This window comes from Convolutriloba macropyga, chromosome 3 (assembly GCF_964194025.1).
Source record: "Convolutriloba macropyga chromosome 3, txConMacr16.3, whole genome shotgun sequence".
NCBI lineage: Eukaryota > Metazoa > Xenacoelomorpha > Acoela > Convolutidae > Convolutriloba > Convolutriloba macropyga.
This window is the reverse complement of record NC_134470.1, coordinates 35,662,125-35,686,494: the sequence shown is the minus strand read 5'-3', so window position 1 is coordinate 35,686,494 and position 24,370 is coordinate 35,662,125. Positions and strand designations below refer to the sequence as shown.

Sequence of the window (24,370 nt, the reverse complement as noted above, 5' to 3'; positions counted from 1 at the left end):
CGAATCAACCGCTAACAATCAGGTTTTTTTTATTAGCCACAAACTTCATTTCACAATGAGAGCTACTGAAATCAAAATAAGTGAAGAGTGGAAAAGTCAAAAATTGAACAAAAGCGCAAAAATTGCCCAGCAAAAATTTTGCAAACAAAAGACCAACACCTTTACAAAAATTGCTTCAAACTTCGGTCGAGAGAAACTAAACAAATAATGCGTGACGTCATCTAAAACGCCATTTACACATAAAAATTGCCATTTACACCGTAAATTTACGCTGTATCAGGTCGATGTGGGTGGGGGTGGTGGGGCTTTGGCTGCACTGGACCACGTCTTTACGACCTAAACGGTGTGCAGAGGTGGGGATTTGGGGGGGGGGGGGGGGAAGAGTTGAAGTGAGGGAGGGGGGGGGTGATGTGGGAGAGGGGTGAAAAGTAGGGGCTTTCAAACGATAATTTTTTTATCTCCTCGGCAATCGGTGAATATAGATCATTAAGGCTCCCAGAGAACAGCTCAGCAAATTAATGTCCTCGGGCTTTACTGGTTTATCTCAAGACAAAAAGAAGTCACGAAATAAAATTGGCTGGCAAAAACGATCAGACAAAGAATTGGTAGCAGAAAAAAATTGCATCAAAAAAGACGAGAAGGACTAAAAACAAAATCAATTGACAATTAACTTGGTTATCATGATTTTAGCCATCAACACAACAGATAAGCAGTTTAATTAATCTAATATCAGCAGTCCGTTTCTTTTCTTCACAATGAGAATTAGGCCTCTATTACAATATGCTTTTGTTCTCTCCACTTAGGTCAGGTAAGAACGAAAACTTGTGATTGGAGGCATTAACATAGCTAGAGGGCTTTCTTCTGGATACATACTGTTGTTTTTCGGTTGATGACCTTTTCAAATTGAGCCCCTTTTAAGTTGCTCCCGCACGCACCATCGTTAATTGGATTTTGGTTTGATGGCCCCACTCATTGGGTGACAAAACATCAGAGCGCTAATAATTGGCGTTAAAATTTGTTGTCCCTACTGATTGGGTGACAAATAAAAAAGATTTTTGAATCCATGCCAGTAGACATGCCAGCAACTGAACAATGTTTGCTGAATAGCTCCGATGCAAATCATGAGTCAAATTAATTTTGTATGATTTACGTGATTCATGCATGTCTTTCCAACTTACCTCTTTACTGAGCTGGGCAGCTGTGTTGCCAAGTGACTCGACAGCCTTCACATTCTGTTCCTCTTTCTCAAGAGACATGCCAATGTTCTGCAGCCTAGTCACGTCTTTGGACAGATTGCGAGTGATCTCTGTCATCGATGTGTGGCTCGCTTTCCCACCTATAAAAAATTTTATTCATTTTATTCATCCCACCTATTTATTCATTCGTTCGTTGGTTATTTCTGCGACCTGAAGTTACTTTTGAGCACATCAATGTCCTTTATTAATTATAAACTACAACAAGGCCCCGCCAAATAGTTGACGCTACATCTTGAGCGGGAAATTTGTCGTTTTGTGTAGCCGAAATTTACACCTTAAATTTGTCGTTGTTTAACGCTCTGCTTTCTACTCTTTTAGCACATTCTTCACAGGGTGAGAACTGGTTCGTCGGGGGAGTGTGCAGGGTTACGGGTGGAATGAAGTTGAGTGGGATGGGTGTTGGAGTGGGTGGGGGTGGAGGAAGTGGGGGGTCCCTTAAACTCACTGGGTGAGTCGCATAGTTAGATACTTTGAGACTAGTGAGCCGTAAGGCTCTAAGAGAACTTGACTCCCTCCGGGATTTACCAGTTCATCCCGATTTTGACGACGAAAAGTCAACAGCGCCAGACGAGAAATTAAACATAGCCGGCAAATTGCCGGTAAATAGCCTCCGTTGACCCGCTTGACGTACATTGGGATTGAAACAGAAAAAAAATTAAGAGAGAAATTGACAGAATTTTTCTAAGTGTCAAAGTGTTCTTATTTGGTGTGTAGATTTTGCAAAATCTGTTAGATTCCAAAATTACACTCAATTCAGCTTCTAAATTGAAGGCTCTTAAGCATAATACTAATGCCAGCTAGCAATCGCTTTAATGATCTTTGATAACCTAATGCATTATGACTTAATTATCGGGCTTTATATGTTTATCTCGTTTCTTTGATTTTGCTCTTTCGACTTTGACCGAACTCACTACATAACGTAATTTAATGCATGAAAGAATTTAGTCGTTTAGTGCGTTTAGTCAGAAGTCAAACGTGATGATCGTGACTTATGTAAAACTGAAAACCTGACCAAACGGTAAAGCGAATTAAAAAACATAGCAGGACAGGACGTGACCTAAAATTCAAAACACAATTTTCATTGACTAAACAAAAGACTAGAGCTAGAACGGACTATGAATGAATTGGGAAAAAATCAGATCAAAAAATAAAAGAAAAATAGAAAATCAAAGTTAAAATGCCGCATTAGAACAAAAAAAAACCACTACCGAGAAAGCAAATTTTTGTTCAAACGCCGTTTTCTCACTCTATTTAAAAATTAGAGAAAATAATTTCATGCCGCAGAACCATTCGCTTGTTCGCTCCACTTCCTATATCGGCGTGACCAAAATCACTGCTCCAATTTGACTTCAAAAATCATGAAAATGTGTCAACAGATATCAAAAAATTTAAAAAGACAGCGCCCCACTACAATTCAAATCCTTTCAATTGTAAAAAGGAGAGCGCCTAAATAATAGCCGTTTGAGAGGCTGACGGCGGCTATTAAAAGCTAATAACACTGCTTCGAAAAAGCCGCACGTGATCAAAATATTTCGCTCGCTTAGCAAAAATTTTTGCACACCTACTTTTCTCGCTCTCTCAAAAACGCGATATGAACGCAAATCGCTCGCTCGCTCGCTCGCTCGCTCTCTCTCTCTCTCTCTCTCTCTCTCTTCAATTCGTTCAACCGTTTGACCTAAACAATTAGTTTTCACGTGCGGCATTGACTTTTACATCCTGTTTTAAATACACTCCAAAAATTTATCGATCAAAAAAGACTCCCCACCAATACTTCTCTTCGAGTCGTAAAAAAAGAGCGCCTTAATAATAGCCGCTGAGAGGCTGACAGCGGTTATTTATCAATGTGTTACTCTTAACATCATTCGGCTTCTAACCTGCAAAGCCATTTTCGACCTCTATTTTGAGGAAGCTTAGAAGTTGCATGAAGGAGGAGGTGCATCCCTTGGCAGCCGTGAACAAGTCCTTCTGCACTGCACTGTCGGACGGAAGACTGAAGGCCAGGCTCTAGAACACGACAAACAAACCTTCGTGGATGCGAGTCCTGGACAGTGACCACTTAGCTACGCGTGCTATGACCGTTCTTCTCCATAAATCGCTTGAATTTCAGCAACAGCAACAGAATTAATTTCTGAATGCTCCCAACAATTGAAATCTCTCAGAAAAAAATCAAAAACTCAAGCGTGAAAAAGTATCTCGAGAAGTGAAATCGAATTCTATGCATTATGAATATTTATCTGACTTCTTGTGGATCAGGTATTCACCAAATTCAGCTAGTTTCACAGCACCACCAGTCTCAGGCCTGCAGAGGTCGCAAATAGAGACGTGCGAAATAATTACTCTTTAATGATTTAGAAGTAAGAGGGAGGGGGAACTAAATCAGGGTTAACATCATATATCACCGGTCAAAACATTGCTATAATATTGGACACGTTATCAAATACTTGGACACGTGTGGCAAGAAAGTAACTAAAAATTAAACGCAGTAAAACGATACAATGACACAGTAAAACGATATCTTGACACAGTCCTGATAAGATTCTGATATGAAAACGTAAATATACATAAGAACTAGCAAGTCAATTGTATATCTCAAAATCCAGTTTTCAGACCATGATCAGATCAAAATTTATTATATAAAATGGGTTATCAAGATAAAAATTTGAATCGCGTCCCCCCCCCGAATCATGGTAAATATAACATAATGGGGGCTATGGTGGGGAATACCCCAAATATCAAGTTGATTTATCTTGACCTACTAACCCTCGATACTTTGAGCATGTCGATAAGTGTCTCTCTGCCTCTGGTGGCGTAATCAAGCAGCTGGTTAAGATTCCTAGTCCTGAATGAGGACACAATGCCAGATGTCAGGATGTGGATTGTGTCAGTTGAGTCATTCAGGGCTGACGGATGCGACTTGATCAGGTTTTTGTTCACTGCCAGCTTCTATCAAATCACAACAAAACAATCAAATCAATCCATAGCAGCATAACATCCAAAAGGAGTGCAAAATGGTGCAGCAACCGTTGTACTCAGAAATAATGCTTGTACTGACCATGAGTTCCTCCTCTAGCACAGCGATGCATGACTGGAGTGACTCTGAGACGAGGTCGTGTTTGTCTTCAATGTCACTCACCATGTTCTGTAGCTGAATGCACGCAGTCGCCCACTTCTACAACACCACAGACATACATAAGTTATTCACATGTAATCATTTAACAATTGGGCTCCTATAAAATACAAACCTAACTTACTTTTGCATATACAATAAAACAGCTTCACATTATATCTGTTTATGCCGTTAACTAGCACTATTCATCATGTGTCCAATAGTACTTTCCGTTGTTCGAATAAGACAACTTCCGGCACGCATGTAAATGACGTATCATTCTGCTCATTATCGACACTCGTTATGATTTCATTCAGCCTCTTTTCAATCAGTTATCAACTCAATATGGCAAAGAGCAGTAAATAACGGCTAACACATAATGAAAAAATTTCGTATGTGAAAAATGCAAGCGTGAGTAATACTAGCGCAAAATACAAACTAGCAAAACTTCATTAGCCTCACACGTCACAGCTCATGACCTTCTGCAAAACAATATTAGTCGAAACTAGTGTAGAACAATGTTTCTTGATCACTGCAACCAGCATTTACTTTTAAAACGATTAATTAGAATTCAAATTAATTAACCAACTAAAATTTCTTATCTCATACAAACAATCTTTACTCGACCTAAATCACCCTCAACTTCTGCGAGTCCAATTTTATTTCAGATTTTGGGTCTCAGTAAGAATTTTCCCAGGATGCAGTTTCAATTTCAAAGAAGACGCCGATGTTTTGAGCCACGTATTCATGTAATTATACAAGATCTTCCTTTGAGAACAAAAACTTGAATCACTGATTTACTTTTTCGTTTTAATGGACGAGCACATTACAAAACGAGATAGCCCGTATGCGTCTGTACGTACCGCAGAGTATTCCAACATACCTCTCAAAATTTTAAAAACTTTTGGCTCGTAGAAGGTTATTAATCAAATTTATTTGCAAAAGATTTGAGTACTGTGCGTTTATAAAAGATTAAATATTTAGATTCTGATTTCAAAAATCATCCTTATTTTCAAATCAATACTCGAAAATTCATGTCTTTAAAGTAGCATAGCCTTATTATTATCTAGCTTGAGTGACTTCTATCGAATAACAATTATAATAAATATTAATTTACAATCATAAATTAGATTTCATAAGTGAGCGCAAAATTCATTTTATTGCGTAACGCGAGTCATGTATGCGCATCAAAATTATCCAGAACTGACCTAAAAATATATACAAATCATTAACAAATGACGTCACGCACACCAATTCAGCTGCTGACTGGCTGAAGACAGCGAAGAAAATTGACATTTGAATTCTTGGCGCGTGATCCAATGGTCGTACCAAAATCGAGAAAACGATGAATTAAAACCAAAACCACGACGAGACCAAAAATAGCCTCGCTATCGCTTCGCGGCTACTGAAAAAGACCACGTACCCAATGCAATTTAAAATCAAAGCAAAACCAGACAACTTCTTGAAAATGACTAATAAGTTGCAAATTAAAACAAGGATGTTCAAAACATGACAGTAAAACGGATAGAAAATGAGAAAACGACTAAAATGAAAAAGGAAAGAAGGACCGATTTATCGAACATATTAAAAAACATTCAATTTTCGGCTATCAAAAAGGCTACTGTCGGCTCTCAAAAAAAGCACCTATAATCAAGTGAAAATGGATCTCTGCAAAAAACTTCAAAAACAGACAAGAAAAATGGAAATTTTAAAAGTTTATCAATTTTCTGGAACTAAAACAGCACAAAAATAAGACCACAGGAAAAATTTCCGCTGCAAACCTTCCCATACATTTTAAAAAATTAAAACACAAAGAGCCGCGACTGACTCCCATAAACCCAATTAATGATTTGTAGTTCGGCTTACACCTGCTCCACAACAAGAAGATAAGGGATTAGTATCAATACCAAAAACCATTAGAACTTCTAACTGAGGCTAAGTAAAAAAAATAACAAGCAACCAGAATTGGGCTTATCCTGTTTCTTTTCTTGATTCAATTGATCAAAATTGAGTCCGTTCATTGTATATAGGTTAGCTGAGGATTGTTGTTTAAAATCGCCTTGAGGACAATGAGCGGCGAAAAAAAACCAAATGTTGAAAAGGCATTAAAATGGGGCAAAGTAAAACAAAGGGTGTCTGACAAAAATTGCCGATAATACACAGCTGTCGAATTTCCAGAAATTAGCTGCAACCGCTACACGTGCATTCAACACAAACATAGCCTGCAGATTGCCTAAAAATAGCCTCGATAGAATTCCCTGACCTTCATTGGAATTGAAAAAGCAAAGAATAAAGATTGACAAAGAACACATTTTATTTTGAAAAATTCTACGGGTTCAATTTTGGTTGTAATTGTTTTATGACGCATTTAGGAAAAAAACTATTAAGGAATAGAGCTCTTTTAAAATTAGACATTCAATATGAAAGGTTCAAAACCTCTAACCCTCAAAATTAGAGCACTGAAGTTTCTGGAACATTTTGAATTCACTCTATTGATCTTCAATTTGAGTGCTTTTAAAATTTAATTTTTTATGAAGTGAGCTCAAAAGTCATCTATTTTAGAGAGGAAAGTAGAAAATGTGTCATGTCACAGAATTGACTTAACAGCTGACGCCAAAAAGAGTAACAATAATCAGGCACACAAATTCAACTGCATAGAAGTAGAATCCCTGAAACTGGTCGCAAGAATCATTGATGGAGCCGAAGAGTTAGGTAAAACTCCGATGAGATCAATCTCGCCATCGCTTCGCGGCTATTAAAAAATGAGTGAAAAGGGAGATTTCACGCGTATTGTTTCTATTACCAGTCCAAAAATACGTTTCAATTAAAATAATCAAATCAATCTTAACAGCTTAGAGAGGAAAAGTCATTTTTGAGAGAGTGTGACCAGAAGCTTAATCCTGTGAATGAACAAACAACGGGATTCACTCTGAGCGAAAAAGGGGCGACCTTCAACCAATTCAGTCAAAAAAACAAGGCAGCTATTAAAAAACATGATCCTGCTGATGAGACGCAGCAAAAAAAAATCGTTGAAAAAGCATCAAAAAAGACAAAATTTCTAAACCAGCTTATCACTGCAGCTAAAAATCTAATATATGCTTAAAATAGACAACCAAGGCAGAACTCAGAAAAAATTAAAATCATTGAACTCAAAAATAGAAACATAGCCAGCAGATTGCCTCAACAGCTGTCAAAGAATAGGCTTGCGTGCCGTTTAATAGAGAGAGAAACAGATACAGATATAAGTTGAAAAAATTATCGACGCTGCTCAAAACGCTATGTAAAAAATATTCAGCGATAAATTAGTACAGCTTGTTAAAATTCAACGCCCAGACGTCTTTTCATTAGGGACTTTAATTACACATATTAACTCCTTTGACCTCAACTAATTCAAATTAAACTTAAGTTTTAAAGTGCAAATGTCATTTTATTGGTTGAGGTAAGTCAGGTATGATTAAAATCGAATCACGCAAATGAGTTTAAAATGTTGGCCAAAAAGAGTGAGAAAGGACGTCACGCGCGCAAATGACGTTAGTGAAAGGAAGAAGTCAATCAGAAAATTTGACTCTTTGATCTTTGTTGTGTGAACTAATGTAAAAAAAAGAGCGTCAGACGACGAAAGAAAAAACCAAGAGCACCGCAATATAGGTCCGCTCAGCTAGCAACTTCGCAGCTATAATCAATTATACTTTCCCGCTGTTAGAACTTAACTTGATCGAGATTATATATAGATCTAAACTTTCATTAAAATAAATAAAAAATGGTGAAATCAGACTCGAAAAGGGAGGATAATAAGCCTGATACTTTCGGAACACTTATAACTAAATGCACTGTCTTTAAACACTGAGTTTTAGTGCCTGGACATTATTGGTGTATCCCGTTTCTTTTGATTTCGCTTTTTGACATTCAAGGCGTTTGTGTAAATTTGAAGAACAAATTCAAAATTACAACCAGTTAAAACAGTAAGGTAATTTAGAAATCAAACGTGAAAATCGCGACTTTTGTAAAAAAAAAGAAAGAGTAAACATATATCATTCAAAATCCCACGGCAAAATCCCACAAAAGAAAACAAAACAATTGTTGCATGAAGTTAAAAACAAAACAAAACAATTGTTGCATGAAGTTAAAAACTTCGCAACACAAATTGTTTTACCTACTAAAAACCAGCCAGAGACAAACTATTCATCAAAGACAAACCGACTAAATCTCGATCGACAGGCGGGGCAAATTAATTCAAGGGGGAGGGGAGGGGTAACTTCATGGGTGCGACAAAACCCACAAGGTAAAAGGACGAACGCCTGATCTCGCGCATAGTAGACTGAGACACTAAATACTCACCCACAGCGGCTTTGATACAATTCGACGAAATTACGATAGCCTTTATACTAGCAGATATAATTTCGGAATGAAACAAATTCAGATTACGCAAAAATCAAAGTCAGGCATTAAAGTTTCACTAGAGCAAAAGAACGTTCCAGGACAAAAGCATAAAAACTGCCAAGAAGATATTTTGCATGAGAAAGGTGTTTAGAATAATTGCGTCAATTTTGAAAGCAATCATTTTGAGAACAAAAACCTAAAAAGAATCTTAGAAAATACAAATTTGTTGCATTTGTTTCAGTAAAACTGTCTTGTCTTACAATCATGTTCTAATCTGGGCAGCATCAATAAAAATTGATCCACATTAAAGATTTAACACAAAAACTATTGACAATAGTGCAAAAACAATAGAAAGAGGCAAAAACAGACAAAAATGGGCCAAAAACTTGATTAGTTAAAATCAATTTCCTTTGCCGAACAGCTCAAAAAATACCCTACCGATTGCTGGGAAATAGCCGCTATCGATTGCCATGTATTGCCACAAAAAACAACCACACAAGTTTTGAAAAAAATGAGAACTTTACAAAAAAAAATTTTTTGAGCGAACTATTTGAGAGCGAACAAAAAAAGACCGAACTTTAGTTCTTCTTAATGAGGATACAGGGATTATTATCAATACCAATAAACATTAGACCTGGCAACTAGGCATAATTAGACGAAACTTCAAATACCCGGCATCTAAAATTGGGCTCTATGGTTTCATCCCATTTCTATTTCCGATTTCGTTTTTGAATATCGAATATCTTCATTTTAGATTTCATGAATGAGCAACAGTTGTTTGAAAGCACTTTGAACAGAAAGAGCAGAAACCAGCCTAAAGATTTCATGCAAAATGTTGAAAAACCTGTGAAACAAATTTTGATGAAGTGAAAAAACTAGCGCCGCATTAAAAGCCGGTTGAGAAGTTGAGGGCGGCAATTAATAAAGACCAATCAAATTACAACCTCGCAAAACCACTACAAAAATCAAGTTCAACAAACAACTTCCTCCAATGCTATGAAAAACTGAGGAGGAGCATAAAAATTACTCAACATACTCGGTAGTCTGCCGAAATAGCAACCATTGATCCCCATAACCCGAATTGGGATCAAAAGAACAGACAACAGACATGTAAAAAAAATGAAATGTGATTTAGTTTGATGCCATTCCGTAGTTAGACATTTTCCTGCTGTTTGAAAGATCACATAAGCTTTGAAAATGATTTCAAATGTCTTAAATTCCGCGGATACAAGACGATCACAACGATTGCTTTAACGGAATAGATCCAACTTTATAATTTACCAGCTCGCACGGGCAATTATGTATTTTATCCGTTAAATGTTACAAGTAGCTGCATTGTGGTAAAGACGGGAGGTCCTCATTATCGAAGTTAATTGATTCTATTGTAACTATCTATACACCCAAGACGGTACAGGCGCTTGCGTCGAAACAAAGAAGCATTAGTAATGGTAACTAAGTCTTATACGAGCCAAGTTCAAGTAGCGGGTATCTTAAATTAGGCTTTATAGGTGAGTTCTACGCTAGATAATCATTTTATTACTTCCTATTCGGTTAGATTGTTCACTGCAAATGGTAATAATACTTCAAATACATCCGTTTTCCATTAAAACTCCGCAGAAAAACGCAAATTCACTTCACAAAAAAGAAATCAATAAAAAGCAGAACTAATGGACAGGTAAACAAGTTTTCCCACCTTTCCCCAACTCGAAATAAAACCGCAGCTCTCAATATTGAATTTGCTCACTCTACTTCTGCTTTACAAAATGCCAGTATTATTTGAAGCTGATCAACCCCTACATTTTAATTTGAAGTACACTAAGGCTCTCCTAACGCGCATGAGCACATCAGAAGTTGAACCCTTTGCCAAAAATTACATTGTACAGTATGAACATCTAAGCCAACACCAACATCTGAATATCATTAGGAAGTGTGTGTTCGTCCACAAGAGAAGCGCAGTGGCCCGAGGACGTTCACAGGGATTCAGATTGAAACCTATCCCCAACCTAGCCACAACCGAAACGAACATCATTGCCAAATGGAAACAGCAAAATTCGAGATAGGCACATTATAAGCTCAATATTTTTCAACAGCAACAATGTGGCTTCGGAATGGCAGAAAACTGACATCCAAATCGCGAACACGCTATAAGCAAAAAATCTTAGAAATGCCGAGCAGGAATACGCGAAAGAAAACTTAGTACAAAAGAACAAAAACAATTGCCCTTTCATTTATATGCACACCCCTCATTTTATCCTTCGCATTTGATACCAACAGTTCTAACAACCCAATTGGCGCAGTGCACTAAGCAACCCTTCTCACAATCACAATTCAAAACTTTCGAGACCCATCGCCCTCTTTTCGTAAAGAGCCTTAATACGACAATAAGAAGCTTTGATCTGTTGAAACATAGGTTAAAATATTTAAAGCATGTCTCTGCGATATACCATTCGCCAATAATTCCTGCCAACTGCAGTTCAGTTGCTACAACAAATTTAATTGAAACATAACCAACTATCGTCGAAAGATTGCACTCGAAGGGTTAGTGGAGCTCAAATCTATTGCAGCCTGCTAAATTTGGGGCAAGGGGTAACTAAATTCATTAAAGAGGGGTTTCAAATGTCACGATCGCAGGTTATTATAAACATCTATAACGACTTTAAAAAATATAGTCAAGAAGATAACACCGCTAATTTGTGCTCACTTTTTATTAGACTTTTAGTAGCGAAGTGCCGCCATTGGAGTTCAGCAGCTGACAATTTTGAATGAGCGTGCAAATAACGTTGCGAATGAGAGAGTAAATACGCAAAAAAGAAAATCACTCCGGTCAAGAAGTCAAGAAAGTCAAACCGGTCAAGCGAAAGTTTTGCTTAACAGACCAACACGTTTACATTAATTGCTCTAAATGTCGTTCAAGAGCAACTAATAAAAAATCAATGTACTCAAAAATGCTTCCGAACAAACAATTATGGGTCAATATACATAAAAATGTTAAACTTAAAAACTGATATGAAAAAATATTGTAGTAACCTGGAACTACAAGTTTCTCATCTCAGTTTTTAAGCTTAAGATTTTTTGTATATTGGCCCATAATTGTTCGTTGACCGACTACTTATGAAACGGGCTTGCAATCAAAAAGCATGACCTTATAAGGGTATTCGAGAACAAAGGTTCAAGCAGCAAATTTGCAGAAATGAATACGACCATGCGATTACAGTTATAGCTGCAAACACAAATACCAGCCAACGCCGGATGAATTTCTCCCGAATGATGGAGGTAATTTAATTTACAGGGAGTGCAGCTTAGAAGCGTTTTACCGACCATGAAAATCGTCCCTACAGGGGTTTGAACCACTGACCTCCGCGTCGGCAGTCTGACATAGTAACTACTCAGTCAGGCTGCCTTTGATTTCCTTTCACTCACGGTCGCTTTTTTCTGAAGAAGTTTACTTCAGAAAAAGAGCAACTTAGATCACCAAAATGAGAACTTAAGTGTGAAAAAGTCACTCAAGAAATCACACAATGCTCTAGACCAGAAGCGCGGAAACTGTTAAGCAAAAATTTTGCTTAAAACTTAAAAACTGATATGAAAAAATATTGTAGTAACCTGGAACTACAAGTTTCTCATCTCAGTTTTTAAGCTTAAGATTTTTTGTATATTGGCCCATAATTGTTCGTTGACCGACTACTTATGAAACGGGCTTGCAATCAAAAAGCATGACCTTATAAGGGTATTCGAGAACAAAGGTTCAAGCAGCAAATTTGCAGAAATGAATACGACCATGCGATTACAGTTATAGCTGCACGTTAAAGATAATTGCTTCAAACTTCGTTCCAGAGCAATAAAAAACCTTTGGGCAGAAAACTGAACGGTTTTTTATGCCAGACTCGCGCTCCGAATAGTTTTAAACGCCAAACAGCATTGAACAGTCTTCATTAGAAAGGTAAATGCACACACAACCCAGTCTTCTAACAGCGTAGGACTTAGCCACAGCACCGTCATAGCCTCTTATAAAAGACAGATCAAACAGCAAAATAGGAGAGTTATCACATATATCAAAAGTTTAATATCCCCTAATTGAAGCCAATAGAAAAACATAGCCGGCAGATGGCCGCGATAGACGCTTGTGGCGTACCATGAATTGAAACTACTAAAGAAATAAGAGTGACAGATCAACCACCAGATTTTTAATAGACCACTAGGTTTTTTGGGTTAGCATCGGACTGTCATATTTATGACACATTTGATCTACAAGGAAAAAGTCCTAATGGAGCTTTTTCAAAATTAATATTAGATATTAAAACTCAAGGCTCTATTACTCAGGAATTAGGGCATATAAGTTTGGCACTACTTAGATGCACACTATTGGCCTTTAGTTAGTAAAAGTTCAGTAAAACTAGGCCTACAGTAAAACTAGGCCTAGAACGTAAATTGAGAAAACGCCGTTTGAACAAAATTTCTCTTTTTCGCTAGTGGTTTTTTGTTCACATGCGGCAATTTCATTTTCATTTTTTTTTGTTTTTTCAATTTCTTGGATCGGATTTTTTTTTTCAAAACGAATTGCCCAATTCATTTAAAGTTGGATTGGGCATAAATGGATTGAGCAAAAAATGGCAAAAATTGACTGTAATTAGCTGATTGAAATTATGATTGAGAGAAATTTAGATCACGCAAAACGCAAAAAAGTCAAGGGCGTAAAATTCACTCGAAAAGTCAAAACGGTCAAGCGAAAAATTTGCATAAAAAAGACAAACACGTTTACAATAATTGCTTCTCGACGAGAGCAATTAATAATCTTGTATTCTCAGTTGAAAATTCGCTTAATTGAATTGAATCTTAGAGAACGAATAACACACAGCGCAACAAAATATATTCAAACCAACACGCGATAACTCAGCCGCGATAGACGCTTGTGGCCTACTATGAATCAAAACAATTAGAGAAATAAGATTGACCACCTGCTCTTTACTAGACCACTAGACTTTTTGGGTTAGATTCGGACTGCCATTTTTAAGACACATTTGCTCTACAAGGAAAAAGCCCTAATGGAGCTTTTTCGAAATAAATATTTGATATTAAAACTCAAGACGCTATTAATCAGGAATAAGGGCATATAAGTTTGGCACTACTTGGGTGCACACTACTGACCTTTAATTAGTAAAAGTTCATAAAATTTAAAGTTCCATAAGTGAGTTCAGAAGTCATTTTTTTGAGTGAGGTAAGTCGTACAATTGACCTAAAAGCAGAAATGACGTCACGAAAACAAACTTTCACAGCAAAGCGGTAGAAGTCACTGAAAAAGTCAATTCCAAGAAGTCAGGGTAAGACGAAACAAAAATCTGTTAGACGAAGTAAAAAAAATTAGGAGCGCTAAAATAGCCGCCTGTAATTGAGGACGCGACTATTAACTAGCCGAGAGATGTCCGCAACAATTTTACGGTAATTTTACGGAAATGTCTATACAGCGGCAAAAATGGGTAAAGCAAAACTGATTTTAGCAAAATAAATTTCTGAAAAAGTCTGCAATCTCTTCAATTGACCTCTAGTAGTAAACATAAACCGAGTGACCTCTGAAGATTTGATCTCGAACGACAAGCTGGGAGGGGAATTTAATTTTGAGAGTGTAGCTAAGAAACTTTTCTATGGGTGTAAAAACTCGTAACTCATATCGGTTCGAAACCGCGCCCTCCAGGATAGCAGACATGTTAACTACTACGCTACAACGACTTTGCGAATAAACCGCTAACAATCGGTCTTATATTAGCCACAAATTTCATATCGCAATGAGAGCAACTGAAATCAAAAGAGAAAGTGAAGAGTGAACTGCCAAAACTTAGCAACAATACCTATTAAACATCTCTCGATGACAAAAGAGATGAGAAGAGATGACAAAAATTAGCGAGATTTGATTAAAATTACTCCATTCTCCTTAAAAAGCAACTAAAATTCAAAATCAATCAAAAGACCACCAAATACACTTCAGAACTAACCTGATCCATAAAAACAACAAAATAAAAAATTACAGAAGACCGCGTTCAACAGTCCAAAAAGGCAAAAACATAGCCGGCAGATTGCCGGAACCAGCCGCCGTTGACGAGTTGGATGCATATCGGGTTTGAAACAAAACATACACCGCAGATTGCCGGAAAACAGCCGCCGTTGATTCCCATAACAAACATTGGGATTGAAAGAAGAGAAAAAACTAGAAAAAATTTTTGTACAAACACTTCTAAAGTACGAACTATTTTGCTGTCATTTTGCAGCTGAACATACTCCTGTTTCGTAGTGAGACCACATAAGAGCTAGTTTCAATACCAATAAGCATTAGAGATGGTAACTAAGATTAACGTTCGAGTAACGGGCATGTAAAATTGGGCTTTAAGGGTTTATCCCGTTTCTATTTCTGATCCCGTTTCTATTTTTGATACTGACTCTGTTCATTTTGTATTGCTTTGAAGGGCAACTGCTGCCTAAAACAACTTTTAGCACAATGAGAGAAGAGTGAAATTAGCCTAGAGAAGTCAAAAAGTTTTCCGGCAAAATGTTGAACAAGCTGTGAATAAAGGTAAACCGAAACATTTTTATTCAACGAAGTTAAAAACCATAGCAGGACAAGTCCTGAAGTACAATTCAAAGAAATTTCATTGATTAAACATAGCCGGCAGATTGCCGGAATAGCTGCGAAAGAATAGACTTGCGTGCCATATAATAGAGATAGAAACAGATACAGATCTAAATTGAAAAAAAAAATTCGACGCCGCTCAAAAAAATAGGTAAAAAACCATTCAGCGATAAATTAATAAAGCTTGTTAAAATTCTCCGCAAAAGCCTCTTATTAGGGACCTTTACTGCACATATTAGTTCCTTTGACCTTAAACAAATTCAAATTAAACTTAAGTTTTAAAGAGCAAAGGTCATTTTATTGAGTGAGGTAAGTCATGTATGATCAAAATCTAATCACGCAAAAAACTTTTGCTAAAGAGAGTGAGAAATAACGTCACGCGCGCAAACGCCGTTAGTGAGAGGAAGAAGTCATTCAGAAAGTTTGACTTTTTCAGCTTTGCTGTGTGAACAAATGTAAAACAAAAAAAGAGCGTCAGACGACGAAACAAAAAAACATAGCAGGACAAGACCTGACGTACAATTCAAAGAATTTTCATTGACTAAACAGGAAAACTAGACCTAGAATGGTTTTTGAGTGAATTCAGGAAACCATTTTTAAAAAAATGAGATCAAAAAAATAAGAAAAAAACAGAAGATCAATATCAAAATGCCGCATGTGAACAGAAAACCCCCCAGCGAGAAATGAAAATTTAATTCAAATAAAAAACTAGGCCTAGAATGAGCTGTGAATGGATTGGGAAAACCCAATCCAAAAAATCGAAAAAAACAGTAAAAATCAGAGTGAAATTGCCGCATGTGAACAAAATTGCAGTTAAAATAAAAAACTTAGCAGGACAAGTCCTGACGTACAACTCAAAGAATTTCCATTGACTAAACAAAACACTAGACCTAGAACGGACTATGAGTGAATTAGGAAAACCATTTCTAAAAAAAATCAATTAAAAAAAATTAAAAAAAAATCAATGTCAAAATGCCGCAAGTGAACAAAAAACCACTAGCGAGGAATTGAAATTCTGTTCAAACAAAAAAGACTAGGCCTAGAATGAACTATTAATAGATTGGGAAAACAATTTAAGAAAAATCCGATCCCAAAAATTGAAAAAAAAACAGTAAAAATCAAAGTCAAATTGCCGCATGTGAACGAAAAACCACTAGCGAGAAAGCGAATTTTTGTTCAAACACTGTTTTCTCACTCTACTTTAAAATTAGAGCAAAAAAAATTCATGCGGCAAAAGCACTCGTTTTTCGCTCCACTTCCTGTTTCGGCGTGACCGAAATCACAACTCGACTTCAATTTGACTTCAAAAATCATGAAAATGTGTGAACAGATCTTAAAAAAAACATAGCCGGAAGAATTCCGGAAACGACTCGAAGTGAAAATCCATTTAAAAGCCATCCAACTACTCAACAAACAAAACCTGCCTTCCTTAACTTATGATTATCTTGAAACAAAGTCATGAAACAAAAAAGTAAAAACAATAAAATCAAATCTGTTAAAATATGATAAAAAATCTGATCAAATTTTGTTATAAATTGAGATAACAAAAAAACTATCTCTGCCAAAATAACCTCATCAAAACAACTATTACCTACAAAAACCACTTATGTGAACTTTGAAAAAACACTTTAGGCTAAAATTATGAAAAAAAGCTCTTAAAAACAACTTTCACTGAAAAACTGGAAAAAGTTACTAAATTTTTTAATATTTCAAAAACATATAAATCCAAAGAAAACATCCCCTCAGCCAATAGGGTATCCAGATGCTCGCAAAACAATAGGCAAGTCATAATAGGCAAAGAAACTTAGCTAAAAACAGGAAAAAAAAACGAAAAACTGCAAAAAATTAAGAAAAACAGTTCCAATTTTCGGCTTTTTTGGTCATATTTCTCAACAAAAAAGTGATTCTTACCCACAAAAACTGTAACCAATTGTTATCATAAAATTGCTCAAGTAGAAGGGGTTTCCTCAATACCCATTTGAGCCCGTAAAACAAAATAATCGTAAAAAAAACGCAAAAATTAGCCCGAAAATAAGCAAAATACATTAAAAACCTCCGAATTATCATAAAATTCATATTAATTTCCAGAAACCTTCAAACCACTACCAAAACCAGCCTAAAATTAAAACAAAATCATAACCAAACCTCTTAATCAAAACAAACGAAAAAAACTGCTTTAAAATGCCGCACGTGAACAAAAAAATTTCGCTCGCTTAGAGAAAATTTTTTCACACCTCAATTTCTCGCTCTCTCAAAAACAGCGGTATGAACAAAAACCACTCTCTTTTCGCTCCGCTCTTCACTTTTGTTCAGCGCCAAAATCACTCCAAATTTTTTCACGCGTTTCCAATACTCCTCTCCAATACTCCTCTTCGAGTCGCAAAAAGACAGCGCCCCAATACAATTCAAATTCTTTGAATTGTAAAAAAAACCAAGAGCACCGCAATATAGCTACGCTCAGCTTACAGCTTCGCAGCTATAAACAAAAAACTAGACCTATAACGGACTAAGAATGAAATGGGAAAATCAGTTGTAAAAAATCGGCGTGACTAAAATCACTACACAACTTTGACTTCAAAAATCATGAAAATGTGTGAAAAGATCTTAAAAGAAGACAGCCCCAATAATTCAAATTCTTTGAATTGTAAAAAATTGGGACCGCAATAATAGCCGCCTGGAATTGCTGACGCGGCTATTAATCAACCTCTGTGATGATGTTACTTGGACATCCGTCAGGATTATTTTAAGTAAACACTGCATACTTGAACTATCATAACTGTACCTTAGATTTCAAATTCACCAAAAGGCAGTTGAAGAAATCCGATGAAAAAGGCTCGAAAAAGTTTTATTTTCACAATAAATCTAATGGAACATCCATCTACACAAAGTACAAAATTTAATTTAATCAATACAAGTCAGTTGGGCATATAAAGTTTAACAAGTTTACCTTGCTTTCACAGAACTGTAAATATCTTCATTAACTTTATTGACACGTTGAGTTAAATCCCGACAAACCGTTTATTACTGTCTTTAGAAAACGTATACTGTTTCATTTTTCGAATACTGTTTCACATTGCATAGTTTCTGTTTCATTTTACATAGTTTAACAATTTGAGCTTAATATCAGGATTTAACTTTCTTCTGTGCTTCTTCAGCAAAAGATTGTAATCAGTGCATTAAAAATCTTCAACAGATAAAACCTTCAACGCTTGTTATCTGAATGGTTAAGTTATCATAAAATCACAGCTGCTTCAATTTACAAACTGAAACGCTGATTAATTGAATTTGCTTCTTTTATTTGTATCTAAAGGCGCCACAGTTCTTAATAGTATTCTCGCACTTGCGTCCAGCGTGAAGGGACAAAAACTTCTATGTGAACACAGAAGTTGATTTAAAAAATCTGATCACGAAACCACTAATAATAGCCGAGTCATTGTTTTCATCAAGCTGTAACAAAAATGCTTCTGTAAGCATTTAAAACTCGCGATAGTCGCCGATCCATCCCCTCATAGTTTAAACGTGACTCAGTTGAGGATTGAACTTCCACCGATTGGTTGGCTTTCTCGACTGTTAGCTTTCTGTAGTAGCTTCCGTCGTTAAAATCGAAGCGGAGCAGTAGCAGCATTCGCAGTGTGTTTTCGATCATTCGTTCTGAGTTGCTGAAACAGCAAATTTTCCAAATATATTTTTTAAATTCTAAAAAAATCATTGCAAAATACTTTAATACTTTCAGGTCAAATTGTCTCTTTTTGCTCGTTTCATTATTTTTTGTATCCGTTTCCTTTTCGAAGCAACAGTTGCAACATAAAAAGTACAATGCAGTAGTCAGTTAGAGAGGTTCGATTAGTATACGGCTTTGTTAGTTTTAGTGAATCAATGAATGAAAAAAACACACTGCGACAACTGCTGATGTACTGCGTTGGACTCCTGCTTGTCATGATCCTCCCGATTCCGTCCAAGCCGCAGACATTTTTCACATGTTGCCTTGACTTTGTTCGCATTCATTTCACGTTCCAAAACTAATTGCACTTGCTCAGACTTGGTTCGCAGTCGTCGGAAATTTTCAGAGTCCGTTCCATATAATGCTTTCTTCATCGCCAGTTGTTCAACTCGCTTCATTTCGCCCAAAATTTCGCCACACGTGCGCCCAACATGGCAAAGTTTTACTCATATGAAGTGGAGCTCAAGCATAAACTGTGTATGTTAGTATTGTTAATTTGTAACAATAAGTCTAGTAGTTTTAGTAATCAGAAAGATGAAGCAACTTTAAATGCATCCAACCAAAATCTCAGCTTATGAAGAAAATAAAATTCCCCCAAAATATCACAATGAACATAAGAATAGAGGGTAAAATTTTCACCAAGAGAAAAGGATCATTCGCCTTTCCCTTTTGTATTTTTTACTCTTTTCCATTATAGCGCCCAATTTAGTAAAGCTAGGACCTTAAAAAAGGAACTATTTTTTAAGGTGCTATAATGGGAAAACGCCCAGTTATCAATCAAATATGTTTTCCTCAAATTATTCACTGCCCTCGGAAGCCAGAATGAAATTCAAACACTACAAAGCTTTTCCAACCAAGCAATTAAGCAATTAATTTTATTTACATTGTGATCAAAGAAGTCTATTTCTAAGTACCAACTGAAGAACAACTGTGATGCAAATCATACGAAATTTCTCAACTATCATTCGAGGGCTCAACTGGGGGCTGCGAAAAGTTGCAATTACATGGCATTAAAAAAGAGAAACAAATGTACAAATGAGAAAGATGCTAGTGGAGAGAATGATGATAATTCGGTTTACTCTCTGAACAGCTTCAGCTGAGCATTTTCTGACTTACCTCTGAGGGTATTTTGACGTGTTTGGTAAGGGGCTGGGTGCCATCAACACAGTGGTTTCTAGTCGCTTCTATAACTCCGCTCAGCGAGTTGGCGACCTCTCTAACGGCTCCAAGAAGAACATCCTGAAATAAACCCCACGTGATCCCATGAAAATCTGCCCATCGCATAGGAGCATTGGAGGCTGCTAAGCAAAGCACGAAGTGTTCTGACCCTGGCATTTAGAACGTGAAAGCATGAGCTTACGTTAAATATTCTTATAAAATAACCGTTAACTTGGCAGCAGAACATTGACATCTAGTGAACGAATAAGATAAAATTACAGCCATTTATAGTTCCTTGTTCTCTTAGGAGCAACAAATTGCTATCACATTTCAACGAATAAGCGTTTTGTTAGTTAATTTATAAGGAAGCGCAGGAGCTGTGGACTTCTCTTTTAATTTCCTTACCATTGCATAACACTGGCAAAAACAACTCGGGGGTTCGAAATACGGAATCAGATGCGGAAACTACAACTCATATCTGGAATCCACAACTAAATGGCCAAAAATTAAAAACAAAAGTTTTAAACATAACCGACTAACATCGTGACAATTGCTCTCATACAACTGGCGAGCGGTGGGCTTCACTAGTAGCCAGCTGGGGCTTAGGGATGTATCAGGTGGGTATGAGCGTAACGATTGGGGGGGGGGGGGGGCGTCAAGTGACGGGGGTTAGGGTTGTGGGAGAGCTGGACGAAAGGGGACTTAAAATCGTCCAGTTACGAGGAGGGAGGACGGGGGCTTGGGGGGAGGGGGGGGGCGGAAGAGGGGGTCACACTAAGACGTAGAACCGTCCTTTACATCTTGAAAATCTCCTCAAAAAAGTTTTGGTGAATCAAAAAAGTTTTGGTTTAAAGACTAGTAAGGCGTAAGGCTCTAAGAGAGCTGCTCGCTAACTTAATACCCGCCAAGTGCTACCTGTTTATCCGGTTTTTGAGGATGAAAAGTCAAATCGGTCAAGCGAAAAATCGCATAAAAGAGACCACAAGACTATTATAATTGCTGCAAACTTCGTTTCAGAGCAATTAGTAAACATTCAGATCAGCAATAATTGTCGGAAAATAGCCGCGAAAGAGGCCTTTGAGCCTCTTAGTTGAAAACGACGATTACTGGGACAAAAAGTTGCAAACCAAACAAATCGAACTTCCGCTCGAAAACTCTACTCTATTTCGACCGGCAGCCTTCTATAATCTAGTTCGGGTGACCTCATACTATCTCCACTTAAGAGTTTACAATCTCAGTTGCGATTTAAGAAAAGAAGTACCGAAAACATTCTCTTGAAGTGAGTGAAGTCATATATGATGACACTTTGAACCCCTGCCTGGCTATAAATACAGTAAGAAATGACGTCATGCACACAAATTCAGCAGCAGATGGTAAAAGTGAGTGGAAATTGGACTTGCTTGCGCATGATAACAGGGTCGTAACAAAACTAAGACAACGAAAGAAAACAATATAGCCGGAAAACACCGAAATCAACTCGAAGCAAACCTTGAATTGAACCGCAGGCAAACATATTCTCATATAATGTATTTGCTTCATTAATCTACTCGGTTAAAAACCACCTAAACAAGAAAGCCAAAAAATATAATAAGGACTTGATAAAATCCCTGGAAGCTGCAAAAAATAATCCTCAAAACACTGTGGGAGATCAATAATCTTGATAACTATATATTTTACCAAAAAAAGAACGATAAAGACAACGAAGACATAGAAAATCAAAGCTTTGCCTGATAACGAAAAGGCCAGCACAAGAGTAAATGATTCTTGTAAAAGTTACCGAGACATCAGGCTCGTCACCTCATGTATAGCAATGGAATACGACTGGCGGACTGAGTACGCATTAGGCTCAGATCAATTACCAATAAATCTATCCATCTCCTGTGACCTCATCACACACAGATAATACAGAGAACTTTCATCAGCTTCCACAAACCTTGACAGGGCAAGTTTTATGGACGGTATTAACAAAAAGTGAAGAACCAACAAGGTCCAACAAATGTCTACCATGCAGAAAAGACCTTAAGGAGAGTCATCAATGCCGCGGCTGGCAGGCATATCCCACAAGGAGGAACTAAAAACAATGGTTGCTAATTTTCCCAGCAAAGCAGTAAAGCTTTATGAAGGAGATGAAAATCAGAGAAAACAGCCAGGGGACCCCAAAATAACACGACTAATTCATAAAATAAACAAACTTGTTCAAACACAAGCGAAAAAGTTATTTTGTTGTGTACAAACACTTGCACACAGAGATAACTGCTCTAAAGTCTTGAGCACAGTAAAAAGGACTTTCAACAAGCAGAGTTAAAGCACCTGCAAACAGAGCCAAATACTGACAGAAAGGAGACTACTCCTCACCATGATCCACAGAAATGCGCAAGCAAACTTAACGAACAAAAAACTCAACAAGAAAACAGAAAAATAATACACTAAGAAGAAAAAGGAAACCAGAGGGCAGAAGTTTTAGGTGTAACGCAGTGAAAGAAGCTCTAAGAAATACGGCGCTGGTTTCAGATAGAATAGCGCCAATCCGTCTAATCGAGCCCCATACCACTCAGATATCTCACTGACACCATAAACCTTCCGGTAAACAGTCCAAGAAGTACGGCGCTGGGTTCAAATAGAATAGCGCCAATCCGTCTACACAATCTAGGCCCAAAAGCATTCAGATACCTCACTGACACCATAAACCCTCCAGTAAACAGTTCAAGAAGTACGGCGCTGGGTTCAGATAGAATAGCGCCAATCCGTCTAATCGAGCCCAAAAGCACTCAGATATCTCACTGACACCATAAACCTTCCGGTAAACAGTCCAAGAAGTACGGCGCTGGGTTCAGATAGAATAGCGCCAATCCGTCTACACCATTTAGCCCCAATAGCACCCAGATACCTCACTGACACCATAAACCTTCCAGTAAACAGTGCAAAAATCCCTAACATCTGGAAAGTTGGTCGGGTTATACACCTAGACAATCCAGGAGAAGCCATAGATGAGTCTAAAAGCGTCACGAAGACTTTTACTGACTGATTTTTCAGAATATCCACTAAAAGAACAACAAGTCGTTAAACCGGAGCGGTCAACAACAACAGCTCTCAACATTATCATCAACGATATCCAAAAACGCCTTAGTCTTGTTAAACCTTGCAACCGTACTCTATAGTAGCCCTAGATCTCACCCCTTCTTTCAACTCAGACAATCACAACTTTCTACTAAAAGATAGTTTGGGGCACCACAACCAAAAAGCACACAAAGGATGGGTCGCTGCATACTTAGAGGGCAAATTTTCTTAGGTAGAATGTAATAAAAATAAAAGCGCAAAAAATCAAAAAGTGTGTCCCCCAAAGTGGCGTACTATTGCATTGATCTTCAATATCTACATGAGCAAGCTGCCTCTACCCCTGAAAGGAATAAAAAATATCTACATGAGCAAGCTGCCTCTACCCCTGAAAGGAATAAAAAAGGTACGTGACCTAATAGCTCCCTAACTAAAAATATTACACGAACGGCTAGAATAAAATTATCAGGTAAGAAATCAAGTGCCACTGTGTTCACGACCTAGAGCAAGGACGCCAAGTTTGACCCAAACCTCACTATCAACCATTCACCAATACCAGTAAAGTTCAAAGTAAAAGTAATTGTTGCCATCTTAAATAGTAAGCTCACATTTAGAGAACATGTAATGAGCAACAAAGATAAACAACAAAAGCCCAATGACAAAGAATGTTCTTAGCAGCTAGGGCTGCAAAATGAGATACTCTCAATGGTGACTCACAAATCTATCGATCGGAACGTCCTGAACTACAGTGCTCCCAGTTGGGTTGGGCTTCCATAATCAGCAATACAAACTGGAACCGCCAGCAAACACAACAAAACAATGCTCTTCACACAATTACTGGCTGTGTAAAAATGGCTGAAATCAATGACTGACGGAATTAGTGTCAAATGCTCCCTGTTAAAGCTCACGCAGAAATGTTCACGCAACAATTTCTGGCCGTTTCAGAGCCACCTTTCCTATCACAAAACAACCTCTACAACCAGTTTTTGTCCAATGAGACCGACATTAAAGGATACTTATAGGGACTGCACGAAACAACACTAAAACTAAGAGCAAATAAATTGCAAAGAAAACAA

The 24,370-nt window shown here is 37.3% G+C and overlaps 1 protein-coding gene across 7 annotated transcripts in view; it reads right to left on the bottom strand.

The window, feature by feature from the left end:
* LOC142336168 (talin-1-like) overlaps nt 1-24,370 on the bottom strand; it is a 210,366-nt gene that overhangs the window by 20,034 nt on the left and 165,962 nt on the right. For 6 of the 7 annotated variants that reach the window (XM_075384782.1, XM_075384786.1, XM_075384783.1 and 3 more), the window contains 5 exons: nt 20,199-20,321; nt 4,309-4,425; nt 4,017-4,199; nt 3,131-3,260; nt 1,179-1,336 (listed from right to left, as the gene is read on the bottom strand). In XM_075384782.1, coding sequence (XP_075240897.1) covers nt 1,179-1,336; nt 3,131-3,260; nt 4,017-4,199; nt 4,309-4,425; nt 20,199-20,321 — 711 coding nt within the window. Of the gene's footprint in view, nt 1-1,178; nt 1,337-3,130; nt 3,261-4,016; nt 4,200-4,308; nt 4,426-18,494; nt 19,021-20,198; nt 20,322-24,370 lie in introns of those variants that run through there. The other variant, XM_075384788.1, reaches the window with a different exon arrangement.